At 68.5% G+C, this 17307-nt stretch overlaps 2 protein-coding genes across 4 annotated transcripts; both read left to right on the top strand.

Annotated features, from left to right (window-relative positions):
* The first annotated feature begins 261 nt into the window (after nt 1-261).
* On the top strand, nt 262-11036 carry ELMOD3 (ELMO domain containing 3). 3 transcript variants are annotated; one of them, XM_068156598.1, is made up of 10 exons: nt 270-734; nt 1108-1177; nt 2095-2157; nt 2921-3063; nt 3278-3392; nt 4210-4332; nt 6317-6447; nt 6635-6711; nt 8251-8378; nt 10094-11036. In XM_068156598.1, the coding sequence occupies exons 1-10, from the start codon at nt 660-662 to the stop codon at nt 10279-10281; spliced, it is 1113 nt and encodes a 370-aa protein (XP_068012699.1). In that variant the 5' UTR covers nt 270-659; the 3' UTR covers nt 10282-11036. The 3 variants fall into 3 exon arrangements, with proteins under 3 accessions (XP_068012701.1, XP_068012699.1, XP_068012700.1); XM_068156600.1 differs by lacking the exon at nt 8251-8378 and having other exon boundaries at nt 262-734; XM_068156599.1 differs by lacking the exon at nt 2095-2157.
* Nucleotides 11037-12797: 1761 nt separating this feature from the next.
* Nucleotides 12798-15602, top strand: LOC137450245 (alpha-2B adrenergic receptor-like). The gene is made up of 2 exons (XM_068156577.1): nt 12798-12892; nt 12940-15602. Exon 2 carries the CDS (start codon nt 13316-13318, stop codon nt 15035-15037), a length of 1722 nt encoding a protein of 573 aa, XP_068012678.1. The 5' UTR covers nt 12798-12892; nt 12940-13315; the 3' UTR covers nt 15038-15602.
* The last annotated feature ends 1705 nt before the right edge of the window (nt 15603-17307 follow it).

Genomic DNA, 17307 nt, shown 5'->3' with positions numbered 1-17307 from the left:
ACTGGAAGCCAGCACCAGCAGCTGACGCTAGGAGGTGGTACAGAGCGCTGGAGGCTGGCATCGGGTGCTGATAGGCACTGGGAGCTCAGGTGGGGCACTGGGAGCTCGGGTGGGGCACGGGGAGCTCGTGTGGGGCATGGGGAGGTCAGGAGGGGCACTGGTAGCTTGTGGGGGGGGCACTGGGAGCTCGTGTGGGGCACTGGAAGCTCGTGTGGGGCACGGGGAGCTCGTGTGGGACACTAGGAGCTCGCGTGGGGCACTGGGAGCTCGGGAGGGGCACGGGGAGCTGGGAACCAGCCCTGGTGCAGTTCCCCCCCGGACGGTCGCGTTCCCTGCGGTTTGTCCCTCCTGCGCCGCCGTCGGCCGCGCTCCTCTCTCCTCCTCCGCCCCCCCCCCCCCCCGCCATGCCCGCCGGGAGCTGGGGTCCCGCGCGTGACCGAGAGGCTCCCAGCATGCCCTGCGCGGCAGCGGGCCGCCGCCACTTCCGGTGGGCGCGGGGCAGGATGGTCGGTGACCGGGAGCAGGGTCCGGGGGAGGCCTGAGGCTTGCTCTGTGCCGCCGTGGCTGTCTCCGGCCCCCGGGCCCGTCCCGAGCCCTCGCCGCGGCTCCCGCCGGGGGGGGGGGGGGGGGGTGGCCGCCTGCCTTCTTCCTCGCAGGGCATGAGCGGAGGCGCCGGGGGCTCGGAGCGGCCTGAGGAGCGGCAGCGTGAGCCCCCGCCCGGCAAGTCGCTCCCGGTGCGTGTCAGGCTCTGCCGTGTCCCCTGCCCGGGCGGCCGCCGGCTGCGTCCCGGTCCCCTGTCACGGAGCCTCCCCCCCCGTTACCGCCGTACCCCTCCGGTTCTGCCCCCCCGGCGTGACCTTGCGGGGCACCGAAGGGCATCTTCTGTTACCGGGGCTGGCAGCGGCATGGGCCCGCGGGGCTGGGCGCCGCTCCTGGCCGGCTCGGAGCCCGGGCGCGGGGGCCGGGGAGGGCTCCGTGGGGGCAGAGCCCCGCGGCCGGGGTCACCTCCCTGGCGGGGAGCGGCCGGGGGCCGGGGGCTGGGGGCTGGGGGCCGGGGGCCGGGGGCTGGGGGCCGTGGCGGTGGGTGAGGGCTGTGTCCCCGCGCAGGGCCCGGGCCCGCGGCAAAACCAAGTCCTGAAGGCGCTGCTGCAGGGAGCGGAGCCCCCGGTGGGCGCCGGTGAGCTGCTGCTCGGCCTCGTTCGTGCTGCACCGCTTGGGTCCGGGCGGGGAGAACGCCCGGGGGGAGCCCGAGGGGAGCCCGGGGGGGGAGCGAGGGGAGTCCGAGGGGAGCGTGGGGAGCCCGAGGGGAGCCCGAAGGGAGCGAGGGGAGCCCGAAGGGAGCGTGGGGAGCCCGAAGGCAGCGTGGGGAGTCCGGGGGGAGCCCGAGGGAGCCCGAAAGGAGCGAGGGGAGCCCGGGGGGAGCCCGAAGGGAGCGAGGGGAGTCCGGGGGGAGCCCGAAAGGAGCGGGGGGAGCGCGAGGGGAGCCCGGGGGGAGCCCGAAGGCAGCGTGGGGAGCCCGAAGGGAGCCCGAAGGGAGCGTGGGGAGTCCGAGGGGAGCCCGAAGGGAGCGTGGGGAGCCCGTGGGGAGCCCGGAGAGAGCCCGAAGGGAGCGTGGGGAGTCCGAGGGGAGCCCGGAGAGAGCCCGAAGGGAGCGTGGGGAGTCCGAGGGGAGCCCGAAGGGAGCGTGGGGAGCCCGTGGGGAGCCCGGAGAGAGCCCGAAGGGAGCGTGGGGAGTCCGAGGGGAGCCCGAAGGGAGCGTGGGGAGCCCGTGGGGAGCCCGGAGAGAGCCCGAAGGGAGCGTGGGGAGCCCGAGGGGAGCGTGGGGAGCTTGAAGGGAGCCTGAAAGGAAGTCTGGGTTGTGTGGGGAGCCCGAAGGGGGCCAGGGGAGCCTGAGGGGAGGCAGCACTGGGCTCAGGGGCTGGTGCAGCCTTCCCCTGGCTTCATCCCAGCTGTGCTAAGGAGGAGCCCGGCAGCATCTCGGGGGGCTGCAGGGGGGGTTCTGCCCAGGGAAGGGGGGATGAGGCGCCCTGAGCCGTGCTGGGGCAGGCTCTGCCAGCCCGCTGTGACCCCTGGCGGGGGGCTTGCTTTCGGCAGAGGGCAGCGAGGCTCTGCGGAGAGCGCAGGAGGAATGGGAGGCTGTGGAGGAGGCGCGGTCCGGTGCGGCCTGCCGGGGGTCGCCGGGGGTGGGGTCTGGGCGGGGCTGGAGAGAGCTGGGGCAAGGGCTGCAGGTCTGGAGGGGGTGGGAGAGCTGCTGTGAGCTCCCACATCGCCAGGGCTGTGCCACTCTGCTGTGCCAGGGCCGGGGGGGAGAGCTGGCAGGGGGCAGGGGGGGAGAGCTGGGGGGGGGCAGGGGGCAGGGGGGGGCCAGGGGCTGGCAGGGGTCGAGGGGGGAGCTGGTGGGGGCCAGGGGGGCTGCTGGCGGGGGGTCTGGGGGGGTGCTGCTGGCAGGGGCGGGGGGGGGCCAGGGGGGCTGTTGGCAGGGGGTGGGTGGGCCAGGGGCTGGCAGGGGTCAGGGGGGGCGCTGGGGGGGGCCAGGGGGGCTGTTGGCAGGGGGTGGGTGGGCCAGGGGCTGGCAGGGGTCAGGGGGGGCGCTGGGGGGGGCCAGAGGGGCTGCTGGCGGGGGGTGGGTGGGCCAGGGGCTGGCAGGGGTCAGGGGGGGCGCTGGGGGGGGGCCAGAGGGGCTGCTGGCGGGGGGTGGGTGGGCCAGGGGCTGGCAGGGGTCAGGGGGGGCGCTGGGGGGGGGGCCAGGGGGGCTGCTGGCGGGGGGGGGGGGTCTGGGGGGTTGCTGCTGGCAGGGGCTGGGGGGGGCCAGGGCCAGCTCCTCTGGTGCACAGCAGGGGCTCAGCACCGGGAGCTGGGTTCGTGGCCAGGGAGATGGAGCAGGGGGCAGGGGGGTGACCCTGTCCTGTGCCTCCCCCAGGGCTGGGGGGGCTGGCAGCTGGCAGTGCCCCCCTGATCTCCTTCTCCGAGGCCCTGCAGTACTTCCAGAGCGTGGAGCTGGGGCAGGGCAGGGTAGGGCTGGGCCCTGGGCCCTGCCCCCCCGGGGGGACCCTTAGCAAGCAGGTGAGGGGAGGGGGGGGATGAGCCCAGCACGTTCCCTTGCCCCCTGTGCCCCCCTCTCACCCCTCCCTGCCCCTGGTGCTGCCCTGCCCCTGGTGCTGCCCTGGTGCCCCTGGTGCTGCCCTGCCCCTGGTGCTGCCCTGCCCCTGGTGCTGCCCTGGTGCCCCTGGTGCTCCCCTGGTGCCCCTGGTGCTGCCCTGCCCCTTCTCTCCCACAGAGGCTGCCGGGGCCCAGGCCAGGCCTGGCCTCTCTGCTGCGCTGCCTCTTTGGCCCTCCCCGGCTCCAGCCACAGCTGCAGGGGGAGCAGGAGCTGGCCCTGGCCCTGGCACAGTGTGAGTGTCCCCTGGTGCCCCCTGCAGTGCCACAGCTCAGGGGGAGCTGGCCCTGGCCCTGGCACAGTGTGAGTGTCCCCTGGTGCCCCCTGCAGTGCCACAGCTCAGGGGGAGGCAGCTGGAGGCTCAGGGCTGTGCTGGGAGTTCTGCCCTGTGGCTGCACAGGGACTCTTGTGCCCCCTTCCTGCCCCCTCCCTGCAGCCTGGCACAGCACTGGGCACCTGCTGCACTGCCCTCCCTGCTCCTCCTGCCCTGGCCAAAGCCAAAGGGATGCCTGAGGTGCCAGGCCAGGGGCTGGCAGGCCCTGGGCAGTCAGGGGTGGAAGCTCCTCGCCCACAGCTGGACCCTGGCAGTGCCACCCTGCCCAGCACAGCCTTCCCTGATGCCAGGAGCTTCATCCCCTGCACTCAGGGGGTCCTGCTCTGGGGGCTCCTGCCCTGCTGAGCTGTTGCCCTCTCCTGCCCCATGGCCTTCTGCTGGGCTGCAGCAGGTGCCCAGCTCTGGCAGCTCAGCTCTGGCCACGCTCCAGTTGTGCCCTGCAGCTGCCAGGGGGCACTTTGGGAGGCCCAGGGCTGGGCTGGGGAGGCTGAGGGTGTTTGGGAAGGAGGCCAAGGGTTGGGCTTTGGGAGGCCCAGGGTTGGTTTGTGGAGGCTGAGGGGCAGGTTTGGGAGGGAGGCCAAGAGGCCTCTTTTGGACCTTGAAGCTGTGGGGAGGGAGGCCCAGGGTTGGGGTCTGGAGGCTGAAAGGCTGCTCCTTGGGCAGCCCTGGGCTGCTTTTGGGGGCTGGGGGGCACTGAAGGGGGTTTGCTCCCTGGCAGGTGCCCTGGATGACAGCCAGAAGGTCCACATGAGGATCCTGCAGACCGTGTACAAGAGGCTAACCTGCTCCAGGCTGGGCTGCCCTCGCTATGGGGCACACTGGGAGGAGCTGGGCTTCCAGGGTAGGGCACAGGGGGCACCTCAGGGCACAGCTGGGCCCTGCCCTCCTTCCTGAGGGGTCCCTCAGGCCCTGCTCCCCTTCCTGAGGTGGGATCCAGAGGTTAGGTCATGGAAGCATGGAATGCTCTGGGTGGGAAGGGAGCTCCCAGGCTCATCCAGGGCAGCTTCCCTGCCCTCAGCAGGGGACATCTGCAGGCAGGCAGCTCAGGTCCCCTCCTCCCTCACACACAGCTGCTGCCCTGCTGCTCCTGCACCTGGTGGCTTTGGGGTGAAGAGGCTTTTCAGCTCACCCAGCCCAGCCCTGAGCCCTGCACTGCCCCAGCACCACCACCCATGGCCCTCAGCACCACAGCTCCAGGGCTCTGGAACCCCTCCAGGGCTGGGGACTGCACCACTGCCCTGGGCAGCCTGGGACAGGCCTGGACAAACCTTCCCAGGAGGAAATTGTTCCTCATGGCCAACCTGAGCCTCCCCTGGGGCACCCTGAGGCCATTTCCTCTTACTTGTTCCTAGGGAGCAGAGCCCAACCCCCACCTGGCTCCAGCCTCCTCTCAGGAGCTGCAGAGAGCAATGAGCTCTCCCTCAGCCTCCTCTGCTCCAGCCTCAACCCCCCCAGCTGCCTCAGCTGCTCCTCCCCAGCCCTGCTCTCCAGACCCTTCCCCAGCTCTCTTGCCCTTCCCTGGCCCTGCTCCAGCCCTCAAAGCCCTTCTGGCACTGAGGGTCCCAGAACTGCAGACCCAAGCTGGTGTCCTGTGCTAACTTGCTGAGGGTGCTCTCAGGCCTCTCCTCCTCAGCTGCTCCCAGGCCCCAGCCCTGGTTTCACAGAGCTCTGTCACAGCACAACAGCTGCCCTGCTGTGCCAGGCTCTGTCCCCAGAGCTCTGTCCCAGGTGTGGGGCCTGTGGGTCACAGCTGGCTTTAGGAGTTAGTTTAGCTGCCAGATGTGGCCCAGCTGGGCAGACCTTGAAGCTGCAAGTCCCTAGAGAAGGCCCAGGGCAGACCCTCAGCCAGTTTGCTGCTGGCACCAAGCTGGCAGCAGTGGTGGCACCCCCAGGCTGTGCTGGCACCCAGGGAGCCCAGGCCAGGCTGCAGGGCTGGGGGAGAGGAACCTCAGGAGGTTCAAGCAGGGCAAGGGCAGGGTCCTGCCCCTGGGGAGCAACAACCTCCTGCAGCAGCACAGCTGAGGGGGAACCTGCTGGGAAGCAGCTCCAGGAGAAGGAGCTGGGAGGGCTGGGGGACAAGAAGGTGCCCAGGAGCCAGCAGTGTGCCCTGGGGGCCAAGAAGGCCTCAGGGGTGTCCTGGGGGGCAGGGAGGAGAGTGTGGGCAGCAGGGCAAGGGAGGCTCTCCTGCCCCTCTGCCCTGCCCTGGGGAGGCCACAGCTGCACTCCTGGCTCCAGCTCTGGGCTCCCCACTTGCAGAGCCTGGGAAGGGCTGGGGAGAGTCCAGGGCAGGCTGGGAAGCTGCTGAGGGGCCTGGAGCAGCTCTGGCAGCAGCAAAGGCTGAGAGCCCTGGGGCTGAGAGCCTGCAGAAGAGCAGCCCCAGAGGGGAGCTGAGCAATGCTCAGCAAGAGCTGAAGGAGCTGGGGGGGGCAAGAGGCTGGGGCCAGGCTCTGCTGAGTGGTGCCCAGGGCCAGGCCAAGGGGCAAGGGGCACAAAGTGGCAGCCAGGAGCTGCCAGCTGGAGAGGAGGAGAAAGGAGTTTGGTGTGAGGGTGCTGGAGGCCTGGAGCAGGCTGCCCAGAGAGGTTGTGGAGTCTGCTCTGGAGAGCTTCCAACCCCCCCTGGGCACTGTGCCCCTGGGCAAGCTGCTGTGGGAGCCCTGCTGGAGCAGGGGCTTGGGCTGGGTGAGCTCCAGAGCTCCCTCCCCACCCCTCCCTGCTGGGGTTCTGTGCTCTCATCACAGAGGCCCTGGCATCCCCCAGATCCCTCCCTTGGGAAGTCACTCCCTGGGGGCTCTGGAAGCTCCCTGACTCCCTGCTGCCTCTGCCAGGGGTGGATCCTGGGACTGACCTGCGTGGCACAGGGATGCTGGGGCTGATGCAGATCCTCTTCTTCGTCATGGACTCCCAGCTGCTGCCTCTGGCACGAGAGATCTTCAGGCTGTCCCAGCAGGAGAGCCAGGCCTGTCCCTGCCCCCTGCCCTCACCCCCTGCAGCCCTTCCTGCTCTGGCACCCCCAGCCCTCAGGGAAGGGGAAACCAAACCCCCTGCAGAGCTAAGGATTTCCTGGCTGAGCTTCTCCCTCTCCCCTCTTGCACTGCTGGGGGGGCTGGGGGCTGAGCCCTGTGCTGCTGCTCCTTCCCTTGCAGAACTTCCCCTTCTGCATCATGTCTGTGAACATCACCAGGATGGTGCTGCAGGCCCTGCGTGAGGAGAGGCTCTCCAGGTGAGCTGGGGGGGTGCTGGGGGGGGTGCTGGGGGCTTGGGCAGCATCCTCAGTCTCACTCTGCCCTCTCCCAGCTCAAAGCCATTCTCCCTCAGCCTGGCACTCCCAGCCCTTGCCCAAACTCCCTCCCCAGCTCTCCTGGAGCCCTTCAGGTACTGCAAGGCTGCTCTGAGCTCTCTCTGGAGCCTTCTCCTCCCCAGCCTGAACAGCCCCAACTCTCCCAGCCTGGCCCCACAGGGGAGGCTCTGCAGCCTCTGATCATCTTGGTCCTCTGGACCCTCTCCAGCAGCTCCAGGTCCTTCCTGTGCTGGGCCCCAGAGCTGGAGGCAGTGCTGCAGGTGGGGGCTGAGCAGAGCAGAGCAGAGGGGCAGAATCCCCTCCCTGTGCTGCTGCTCTCCCTGCTCTGGCTGCAGCTCAGCACTCAGCTGGCTCTGGGCTGCCAGGGCCCAGTGCTGGCTCCTGGGGAGTTTGTCACCAGCTGACCCCCCCAAGGCCTTCTCCTGCAGGCTGCTCTCAGCCACTCCTCCCCCAGCCTGGGTCTGTGCTGGGGGTTGCCCTGAGCCCTGGATTGCCCTGGGTGCTGAGCTGGGGCTCTGCAGGGGTGCCTGGGGTCCTGCTGAGGCTGCTCTGTCCCTGCAGCACTGCCTGGGGCCCTGCTGAGGCTGCTCTGTCCCTGCAGCAGTGGCTGGGGCCCTGCTGAGGCTGCTCTGTCCCTGCAGCACTGCCTGGGGCCCTGCTGGGGCTGCTCTGTCCCTGCAGCAGTGGCTGGGGCCCTGCTGGGGCTGCTCTGTCCCTGCAGCAGTGCCTGGGGCCCTGCTGAGGCTGCTCTGTCCCTGCAGCACTGCCTGGGGCCCTGCTGGGGCTGCTCTGTCCCTGCAGCAGTGGCTGGGGCCCTGCTGAGGCTGCTCTGTCCCTGCAGCACTGCCTGGGGCCCTGCTGGGGCTGCTCTGTCCCTGCAGCACTGCCTGGGGCCCTGCTGGGGCTGCTCTGTCGCTGCAGCAGTGCCTGGGGCCCTGCTGGGGCTGCTCTGTCCCTGCAGCACTGCCTGGGGCCCTGCTGGGGCTGCTCTGTCGCTGCAGCAGTGCCTGGGGCCCTGCTGAGGCTGCTCTGTCCCTGCAGCAGTGGCTGGGGCCCTGCTGGGGCTGCTCTGTCCCTGCAGCAGTGGCTGGGGCCCTGCTGGGGCTGCTCTGTCCCTGCAGCAGTGGCTGGGGCCCTGCTGGGGCTGCTCTGTCCCTGCAGCAGTGGCTGGGGCCCTGCTGGGGCTGCTCTGTCCCTGCAGCAGTGCCTGGGGCCCTGCTGGGGCTGCTCTGTCCCTGCAGCAGTGCCTGGGGCCCTGCTGGGGCTGCTCTGTCCCTGCAGCAGTGCCTGGGGCCCTGCTGGGGCTGCTCTGTCCCTGCAGCAGTGGCTGGGGCCCTGCTGAGGCTGCTCTGTCCCTGCAGCAGTGGCTGGGGCCCTGCTGAGGCTGCTCTGTCCCTGCAGCACTGCCTGGGGCCCTGCAGCAGTGGCTGGGGCCCTGCTGAGGCTGCTCTGTCGCTGCAGGGAGTGCAATCGCCGGCAGCAGGTCCTGGCTGTGCTCAACCAGCTCTACGCCGCTGCCTTCCTGCGCCTCTACTGCCTCTGGCGGGGGCAGCACAGGACCCTGGCTGACTCCAGCTCCCTCCTCAAGGGTTGGTTTCTCCTTCTCTTTTCCCCACTGAGGAAAGCTCACCCCCAGAGCCCAGAAGCTCAGCACCTGCTCAGCACCCTCCTGCCCTGCTGAGCCCAGCCCTCAAGGGCTGTAGCAACCCAGGAAGGCTCAACCTGCATCCTTCAACCTGCACCCCCCCAGCAGCCTAGGAGGCTCTGCCACAGGCTGCCCAGGGAGGCTGTGGCTGCCTCCTGCCTGGAGGTGTTGCAGGCCAGGCTGGATGAGGCCCTGAGCAGCCTGTGCTGGTGGGAGGTGTCCCTGCCCATGGCAGGGGCTTGGAGCTGGCTGAGCTTTGAGCTCCCTTCCAGCCCAACCCATTCCATACCTCTGAAGCCAGCTCCCTGCTGGGGCTGCTTCTCCTCATGGAAGCTCCTGCTGTGTTCTGGGGCTGCTCTGCCACAGTGGGTGAGACACACAGGGACATTCCTGCCCTGCCCCAGCTCTCCCATCGTGCTGGGTGCTTGCATCAAGCTCTGTTAGCAGGGCAGGAGATCAGGGGAGGTGCTGAGACCACTAATCAGTGAGGGCTAAATGAGCACTGGGGTTGTTTGCTGTGGGGGAGGCTGCCCCCAGCTGTTGGCTCCTAGCAGGCCTGGATCAAGACAGGAGGTCTAGAGGTGTGATTGTGCCCCTGGGCTGGGCACTGGGGAGGCCACAGCTGGAAGCCTGGGGTCAGGGTTGGGCTCTGACTGCCAGAAGGACTTTGAGGGCTGGAGCAGGGCCAGAGAAGGGCACCAGAGCTGGGGAAGGGTCTGGAGAGCAGGGCTGGGGAGGAGCAGCTGAGGCAGCTGGGGGGGTTGAGGCTGGAGCAGAGGAGGCTGAGGGAGAGCTCATTGCTCTCTGCAGCTCCTGAGAGGAGGCTGGAGCCAGGTGGGGGTTGGGCTCTGCTCCCTAGGAACAAGTGATGGGAGGAGAGGCAATGGCCTCAGGTTGCCCCAGGGGAGGCTCAGGTTGGCCATGAGGAACAATTTCCTCCTGGGAAGGTTTGTCCAGGCCTGGCCCAGGCTGCCCAGGGCAGTGGTGGAGTCTGGAGAGGAGAAGATCTGATCAATGTCTCTCAATAGCTGAGGGCTGGGGGTCAGGAGGGAGGGGACAGGGCCAGGCTCTGCTCACTGTGCCCTGGGACAGGTCAAGGGGCAATGGATGGAAGCTGCAGCACAGGAGGCTCCACCTCAGCATGAGGAGGAACTTCTGCACTGGGAGGCTGCAGAGCCCTGGAGCAGGCTGCCCAGGGAGGCTGTGGAGTCTCCTTCCCTGGAGCCTTCCCAGCCCTGTCTGGATGTGTTCCTGTGTGCCCTGTGCTGGATTCTCTGCTCCTGCTCTGGCTGGGGCTGGACTGGAAGCTCTCCAGAGGTCCCTTCCAACCCCTGACCTCCTGTGGCCTGTGATCCATACCTAGAGGGGGGTCAGAGACTTGGGGGGGGGGTGGTGCTGGGGCCATGGGGTGGTGGCAGTGGCTCAGCAGCAGCAGTGGTGATTGTGAGCTCCAGGTGAGAGCTGGGCCCTGATGAGCTCCAAGGTCTCCTCCATCCCCAGCAGCTGTAGGGTTCTGTGCCTCTGAGCCCCAGTTGTGCCCTTTGCTGCTGGGGCACTTGGGGACATGGCCTGCAGGCCTTGCCCTGGGAGCATTCAGCCTCCCTGACATCCCCCAGACCTGGCTCTGCCTCCTCACACCTCCCCCTCTGCCCTACCCAGAGCTGGAGCTCGCCACCAAGAAGAAACCAAAGCAGCTGCTGAAGTCCCTGGAGGCCTTCCTGAAGCAGAGCCCCACAGCAGAGGCCCTTCAGGAGCTGTCCTCCCGTGCTGGCCCCGGGGGGGACATCGACTTTGTGGGCATCTGTGAGCCTCAGGTGGAGCTGGAAGGAGCTGCCAGGCTGATCTGAACGGGGGGAGCCCTGCTCAAGGCTGCAGCAGCACTGCAGAGCCCAGCCAGGGGCTCAGGGAGGGCCACAGAGCTGGAGGGGGCTGCCAGCCCAGGGGGGGGGCAGGGGGCAGGGCTTTGCCCTAAGTGTCCCCAGAGGATGGTGCCTGGGTGGCTCCCACTCAGCCTGCAGGGCTCACCAGGGCCCACCCCCCCCCGGAGAACTTGGAGCCAAGGAGAAGGTGGTGGAGGGGGGTAGGGTGTGGGGGACAGCAGCCTGGGGGCTGGGGCAGTCTGTCCCTCTGTCCCCCTGTCCCCAGCCCTGCCTCTTGCCTGCAGCAATAGGGAGCTGGAGCAGGGAGGAGACTCCTGAGTCAAAGTGGCACCAGCAGCACCCAGCAGGGTGTAACCCCCTGGCTGGGCCGGGGGTGAGGGTGGCAGCAGGACCCCATGGCACCTTCCCAGCCCCCTCCCTGCCTCGGTTTCCCCCCTCAGCCTACCTCCCCCCCAGGCATAGCCCCAGTCCTGCTGAGCTGGAGGCTGTGCAGGGGCTCCAGAGTGCTCCCAAGGCCTCCTCAGCCCTCAAGGTGGGGGAGAGCCCCCCAAGCCCCCCAGATTGGGACACAAAACGGGCGGGGGGGGGTGACCAGGAGGAGTTGGGGGGTGCTGGAGCCGGCATCCCACAGGCTGGGGGTGGGGGGAGGGGGCTGTGGTCCCTCTGAAGTGGTGCTGAGGGGCTGGAAAGTGCTGCCCCCAGCCTCAATAAAACAACAATGGAGTGAGAAGGAGCCTGGAGCTGGGGGGGGGGCCCTGGAGCTGGGGGATTGGGGCAAGGACTGGGGGGGAGGGAGCTGGGAACTGAGGATGGTTGTGCTGGGGGAGTGCAGGGGCAGTGGGTGCTGAACAAGGGGACACAGGTGCCAGGAGGGCTGTGGGTGCTAGGGCAGGGGGTACAGAGGCCAGGGAGGGATATGGGCACCAGTAAGGGCTGTGGGTGCTGGGCAGAGGGACACAGGTGCCAGGAGGGCTGTGGGTATTGGGGTGCTGGGTAGGAGGGGAGGTCCCTGGGGTGGAGGACTGGGAGTGCCAGGGAGGGATGTGGGTGCTGGAGTGGGTACCAGAGAAGGATGTGGGTGCCAGGGAGGTGCTGGAGTGGGCAGGCAGAGGGGTGCCAGGGAGGGGGGGTGGGTACTGGGGAGGAGATGGCAGGTACCAGTGAGGGCTATGGGTGCTGGGGCAGGGGACACAGGTGCCAGGAGGGCTGTGGGGGCTTGGGGTGCTGGGTAGGAGGGGAGGTCTCTGGGCTGGAGGGCTGGGAGTGCTGGGGAAGGATGTGGGTGCTGGAGGGGGGTACCAGAGGAGGAGTACCTGAGGGGTACCAGAGGGGGTACCAGGGAAGAGAAATGTGCTGAAGTGGGGGTGTGGGTGCCAGGAAGGGAAGGAGGGGTGTGGGTGCTGGGCAAGAGATGCCAAGGAGGGGCACAGATGCCAGGGGTGTGGGTATCAGGGAGGGAGTGGGGTACCCAGTGGGCTGTGGGTACCAGGGAAAGGGATGGCAGTGCCAGGGCAGGATGGGGCTGCTAGGGAAGGGACAGAGGGCGCTGAGGGAGCAATGTGGGTACCAGGGAGGGAGAGGGGAGTGGGTGCTGGAGAGGAGTTGTCAGGGAGGGATGTGGGTACCAGGGAGGGATGTGGGTGCTGGGTGGGGGTATCGGGGAGAGAGGGGGGCACTGGGGAGGGCGAGGTGGGTGCCAGGCTGCTGGGGATGGCACCTGGGTGCTGAGGGAGTGAGGTGGGTGCCTGGGAGGGCATGAGTGCCATGCAGATGTGGGGGTCATGTGGGTGTTGGAGAGGAGACAGAGGTGCCAGGGAGGCATGTGGGTGCTGGGTGGGAGGTACCAGGGGAGGATGTGGATGCCAGGGAAGGGAAGAAGGTCCTGAGGGAGACACAGGTGCCAGGAAGGGAGTGATGGGGGTGCTGGAGAAGAGAGGGAGGTGCCAGGGAGGGGCCGTGGGTACCAGGTTGAGTGATGTGGGGAGCCAGGTGGGATGCAGGCTCCAGGGAGGGATGGGGGTGTTGGGAGAGGGGCACCGGGGAGGGGATGCAGGTACCAGGGACGGAGGGAGGGAAGGGAGTACCAGAGGAGGAGATGATGCAAAGGGAGGGACCTGGGTACCAGGGAGGGATGAGGGTGCCGGGGAAGGGCCGTGGGCGCTGAGGGAGCGATGTGGGTGCCCGGCCGGCCGCGGGTGCCGCGGCGCGGGGCAGCGGAGCCCGGCGCCGCAGGCAGCCGCTGGTGTCCCCGGTTCCGCCCGGTTCCGCCCCGGGGGCGGTTGCTCAGGCACCCCCCACCCCCGAACCCCCACGGCCGCTTAAAACCCCGAGGAGGCGGCGCCCGGCAGCGCAGAGCCCGGCGGCACCGGCGGCGGCACCGGGAGGTAGGGTGAGGGCAGGGCAGGGCAAGGGGGCCCGGAACCGGCAGGGGGTTCGGACAGCACGAGCGGGGCGGGGGGCGGGGGGGGTGCAGGCAGCAGGAAGGATTGCAGGCAGAGGTCAGGCTGCAGGCAGAGGTCAGGCTGCAGGAGGGACTGCAGGCAGATCGGGTGCAGGCAGATCAGGGGTGCAGGCAGAGGTCAGGCTGCAGGAGGGACTGCAGGCAGATCAGGGGTGCAGGCAGAGGTCAGGCTGCAGGAGAGGTCAGGCTGCAGGAGGGACTGCAGGCAGGGCAAAGCTGCGGGCAGCTGTAGGGACCCAGGCAGGACGGCTGCAGGCAGGGGTGCAGGCAGGGGTGCAGGCATCGGTAGGAGCCAGCAGGAAGGGCAGGGGTGCAGGGAGCAGGAGGGATTGCAGGCAGAGGTGCAGGCAGGCAGTGCAAGGGGGCAGGCAGTGCAAGGGTGCAGGCAGTGCAAGGGTGCAGGCAGCAGGAGGGACCCAGGCGAAGCAGGGGAGCAGCAGGGGGCGGGCAGAGCAGGCAGCATGGCCCCCGGTGTCGGCCGGCAGCCCTCGGACCGCTCCCTGCGCTCTCCGGGGCGGCGCTGAGCCCTCGCCCGCAGCCATGCAGGGGCCCCGGGGCGGCTACTCCGTGCAAGCCGCGGCCGCCCTCGCCGCCACCATCACCTTCCTGGTGCTCTTCACCGTGGCGGGCAACGGCCTGGTGATCCTGGCCGTGCTCAGCAGCCGCTCGCTGCGGGCGCCCCAGAACCTCTTCCTGGTGTCCCTGGCGGCCGCCGACATCCTGGTGGCCACCATCATCATCCCCTTCTCGCTGGCCAACGAGCTGCTGGGCTATTGGTACTTCCAGCAGGCCTGGTGCCAGCTCTACCTGGCGCTGGACGTCCTCTTCTGCACCTCCTCCATCGTGCACCTCTGCGCCATCAGCCTGGACCGGTACTGGGCGGTCAGCAGGGCCGTGCCGTGCCGCACCCGGCGCCGCGTCAAGCTCAGCATCCTGCTGGTCTGGACCATCGCCGCCATCATCTCCCTCCCGCCCCTGCTCTACGAGGGCGAGCGGCGGCCGGCGGCCGGCGAGGAGAGACCTCAGTGCCGGCTGAACGAGGAGGCCTGGTACGTCCTCTCCTCCAGCGTTGGCTCCTTCTTCGCCCCCTGCCTCATCATGGTCCTGGTCTACCTCCGCATCTACCTTATCGCCAGGCGCCGCCACCGTGCCCGCACCGCTGCCGCTGCCACTGCCGCTGCCACCACCGCTGCCACCACCGCTGCTGCTGCCTCTGCCGCTGCCACCACAGCTGCCACTAGCACTGCCACTGCCACCACCGCTGCCGCTAGTGCTGCCACCACCGCCACAGCTGCTGCCACCACTGCTGCCAGCACTGCTGCCAGCACTGCCACCACCACTGCCGCTGCCACCACCGCTGCCACTGCCACTGCCACCACTGCTGCTGCTGCTACCACCGCTGCTGCTAGCACTGCTGCTGCCACCACCACTGCCACCACCACTGCTGCCACCACAGCTGCTGCTAGCGCTGCCACCACCGCCACAGCTGCTGCCACTGCTGCTGCCACCACTGCTGCCACCACCACCACAGCTGCTGCCACCGCTGCCACTGCCTCTGTACCACCACCGCTGCCACCCAGCAGCGCCCAGCCTGTGGGCACCTGCCCACCACCTGACCCAGCTGAGCTGCTCAGCTCTGGGGAGCCTCCAGTGTCCCCCAGCACCGGGTCGGGGACAGCCCTGCAGCCCAGGGGACAGCCCAAGGGACAGCCCAGGGACACTTTGGACACTGGGACAGAGCCATCCCCGCAGCCCAGGGCACAGCCCAGGGCACAGCCCAGGGACACCCTGGCCACAGGGTCGGGACAGGTGGTGCTGGCGCGGGGGCTGCTGGCTCTGAGCACCTGGCGGAGGAAGGCTCAGCTGAAGAGGGAGCAGCGCTTCACTGTTGTGCTTGCCGTGGTCATCGGAGCCTTCGTCCTCTGCTGGTTCCCCTTCTTCTTCCTCTACAGCCTGGGCGCCCTCTGTCCCCAGCGCTGCAAGGTCCCCGACGGCGTCTTCCAGTTCTTCTTCTGGGTCGGGTACCTGAACAGCTCTCTCAACCCTCTCATCTACACCATCTTCAACCAGGACTTCCGCGCAGCATTCCGGCGCCTCCCTCTGCTGCCGCCGCCCTGCCCCCCACGCCCTGCTGAGCGCCTCTGGGGAGGGGCTCTGGGGAGGGGCTCTGGCCACCCCATACCTCTTCCTCCTCCTCCACCTCCTTCTGGCTCTGCTCACCCCTTGGGTCTGCAGATGACTTTGATATCCCCCACAAAGTGACACTGAGGCGCTTGTGGCGCTGGCTGCCTTCTGTCTCTGCCAGACTTCCCTGAGGGCTTGGTGTGGGGGGCAAAGGAACATGCCACCATGGAAGGGACATGCCACCATCAGAAGGGTGTGCCACCATGGAAGGGATGTGCCACCATCAGAAGGGTGTGCCATCATGAAAGGGACGTGCCACCATGGAAGGGATGTGCCACCATCAGAGGGACGTGCCACCATCAGAGGGATGTGCCACCATGGAAGGGATGTGCCACCATGGAAGGGATGTGCCATCATGAAAGGGACGTGCCACCATGGAAGGGATGTGCCACCATCAGAGGGACGTGCCACCATGGAAGGGATGTGCCACCATGGAAGGGATGTGCTACCATCAGAGGGATGTGCCACCATCAGAGGGGGCGTGCCAGCATCAGAGGGACGTGCCCCCATGGAAGGGACGTGCCACCATCAGAGGGACGTACCACCTTGCCATCCCCCCCTGCCCCCCAGCCCAGTGGCATCCCAGCCAGTGCCCCCCCCAGGAAGTGCCACCTCAGCCCTTTCCCAATAAAAGTTATTTTGTAATAAGAACAAAAATGTCACTTTTTGTGCAGGGAGGGGACACGGGGGGGCGGGGGTCAGGGTGGTGCTGTGTGTGTGTCCCTCACCAGCTCCATCCCCAGGGACATTTGGGGACAAGCAGGTGTGTCCTGCGGTGGCAGCGGAGCAGGAACACAAGGGGGGGAGGGGGGAGAACATTGCTGGCAGCGAAGGAATAAATAACAGGAACCAAAAAAAAAACCAAAACGGCCCCGAAGTGACCTTCTGCAGCTGCTGGCCCCTGAGGACACTGAACCCAGCGGGGACAGGGACAGAGCCTGGGGATCCTGGCAGAGGACAGGGACAGGAGCCTGGCACCCAGCACGGCTCTGCCCCACACCAGTGTCCCGCCCCGCACTGTGGTTCCAGTGCCCCCATCAGCTGGGGGACAGCGCTGGGGACAGCGCTGGGGACAGGGTTGGGGACAGGTCCCCCCCGCAGCGCTGGCTCTAACCCCATCCCTGCTGCACCGGCCGTATCCCACCGCCGGCACTTCGGGAAGCCCTTTCCCAGCCCTTCCCTTCCCCTTCTCCCCCCCGGTGGCCTCGGGCCCGTCCCTGCGCGCTGGGAGGACGCCGGAGGGTGGGACGAGGGTCGTGTGAACGGGGCCCGGACCGCAGCGGCGGGGCCGGGACCGCGGGGCCGCGCACGCCGCTCGGCTCCCCCGCCAGCCCACGGCCGGCCCCGATCCCGGCCCCTGGCACCGTGTCCCGCTGCGGCTCCTCTGCCCCTGGGCACCCCGCAGGAAGGGGAACAGATGTGGGCCAGATGTGGTCCCGTCGGGGCGTGGGGCTCTGTGGGGCTGGGCGTGGTCTTGCAGGGCTAGGACTGGCCCCGTGGGCTGGTTGGTGTCCCACGAGGATCTCCTCATGGTCGTATGGGGCTGTATGGTCCCCATGGGGATCTGAACATGGTCTTGGGGGGCTGGACATGGTGCTGAGGGGCTCAGCATGGGGCTGGGGGGGCTGGGGGTCTCATAGGGCTAACCATGGCCCCACAGGCAGGTCATGGCGCCATGAGGATCTGCTCATGGTCTTGTGGAACTGCATATGGTCCTGTGGGGCTGGGCACGGGGCTGGGAGTCTGAGCATGGTCCTGTGGGGCTGGGCACGGTGCTGGGAGTCTGAGCATGGTCCTGTGGGGCTGGGCACGGGGGCTGGGAGTCTGAGCATGGGTCCTGTGGGGGCTGGGCACGGTGCTGGGGGTCTGAGCGTGGTCCTGTGGGGCTGGGCACAGGGCTGGGAGTCCTGAGCATGGTCCTGTGGGGCTGGGCACGGGGCTGGGAGTTCTGAGCATGGTCCTGTGGGGCTGGGCACAGGGCTGGGAGTCTGAGCATGGTCCTGTGGGGCTGGGCACAGGGCTGGGGGTCTGAGCATGGTCCTGTGGGGCTGGATGTGGTCATGGCCCCCGAGGAGGTTTCCCATGGTGCCACAGGAGAGCTTAGTGTTCCCCTGGGACCTCCCCCAGCCCCCTTCCCCCATGCTGCTACCAGCCCTGCTTCCCCCCCCGCCCGAGCTTTCTCCTCTCTCTGCTCCCCACTAATCCCCCCCCCCAGCCCTCCCACGTGTTGCCATGGAGATTCCTTCCCCTTCCCCAGCTCTTGGAGCGGGATAAGAGCTGCTGCAAAAAAAGAAAGGCACTGAAATTCTGCCAGGAGGGGGGTTTGCTGAAAAATGGGTTAAAATAGG

Source organism: Melanerpes formicivorus, unplaced genomic scaffold (genome assembly GCF_026170545.1).
Source record: "Melanerpes formicivorus ecotype bairdi unplaced genomic scaffold, bMelFor1.0.p_v2 SCAF_34, whole genome shotgun sequence".
NCBI classification, from domain to species: domain Eukaryota; kingdom Metazoa; phylum Chordata; class Aves; order Piciformes; family Picidae; genus Melanerpes; species Melanerpes formicivorus.
This window is presented reverse-complemented; position numbering and strand designations above follow the sequence as displayed.

Bases quoted from the DNA above. Each gene is read 5' to 3' on its own strand.
- ELMOD3 (XM_068156598.1), top strand. From the start codon at position 660: ATGAGCGGAGGCGCCGGGGGCTCGGAGCGGCCTGAGGAGCGGCAGCGT. The intron at 735-1,107 runs GTGCGTGTCAGG...GTCCCCGCGCAG, and splicing joins CGCCCGGCAAGTCGCTCCCG to GGCCCGGGCCCGCGGCAAAA. The intron at 2,158-2,920 runs GTGCGGCCTGCC...TGCCTCCCCCAG, and splicing joins TGTGGAGGAGGCGCGGTCCG to GGCTGGGGGGGCTGGCAGCT.
- LOC137450245 (XM_068156577.1), top strand. From the start codon at position 13,316: ATGCAGGGGCCCCGGGGCGGCTACTCCGTGCAAGCCGCGGCCGCCCTC.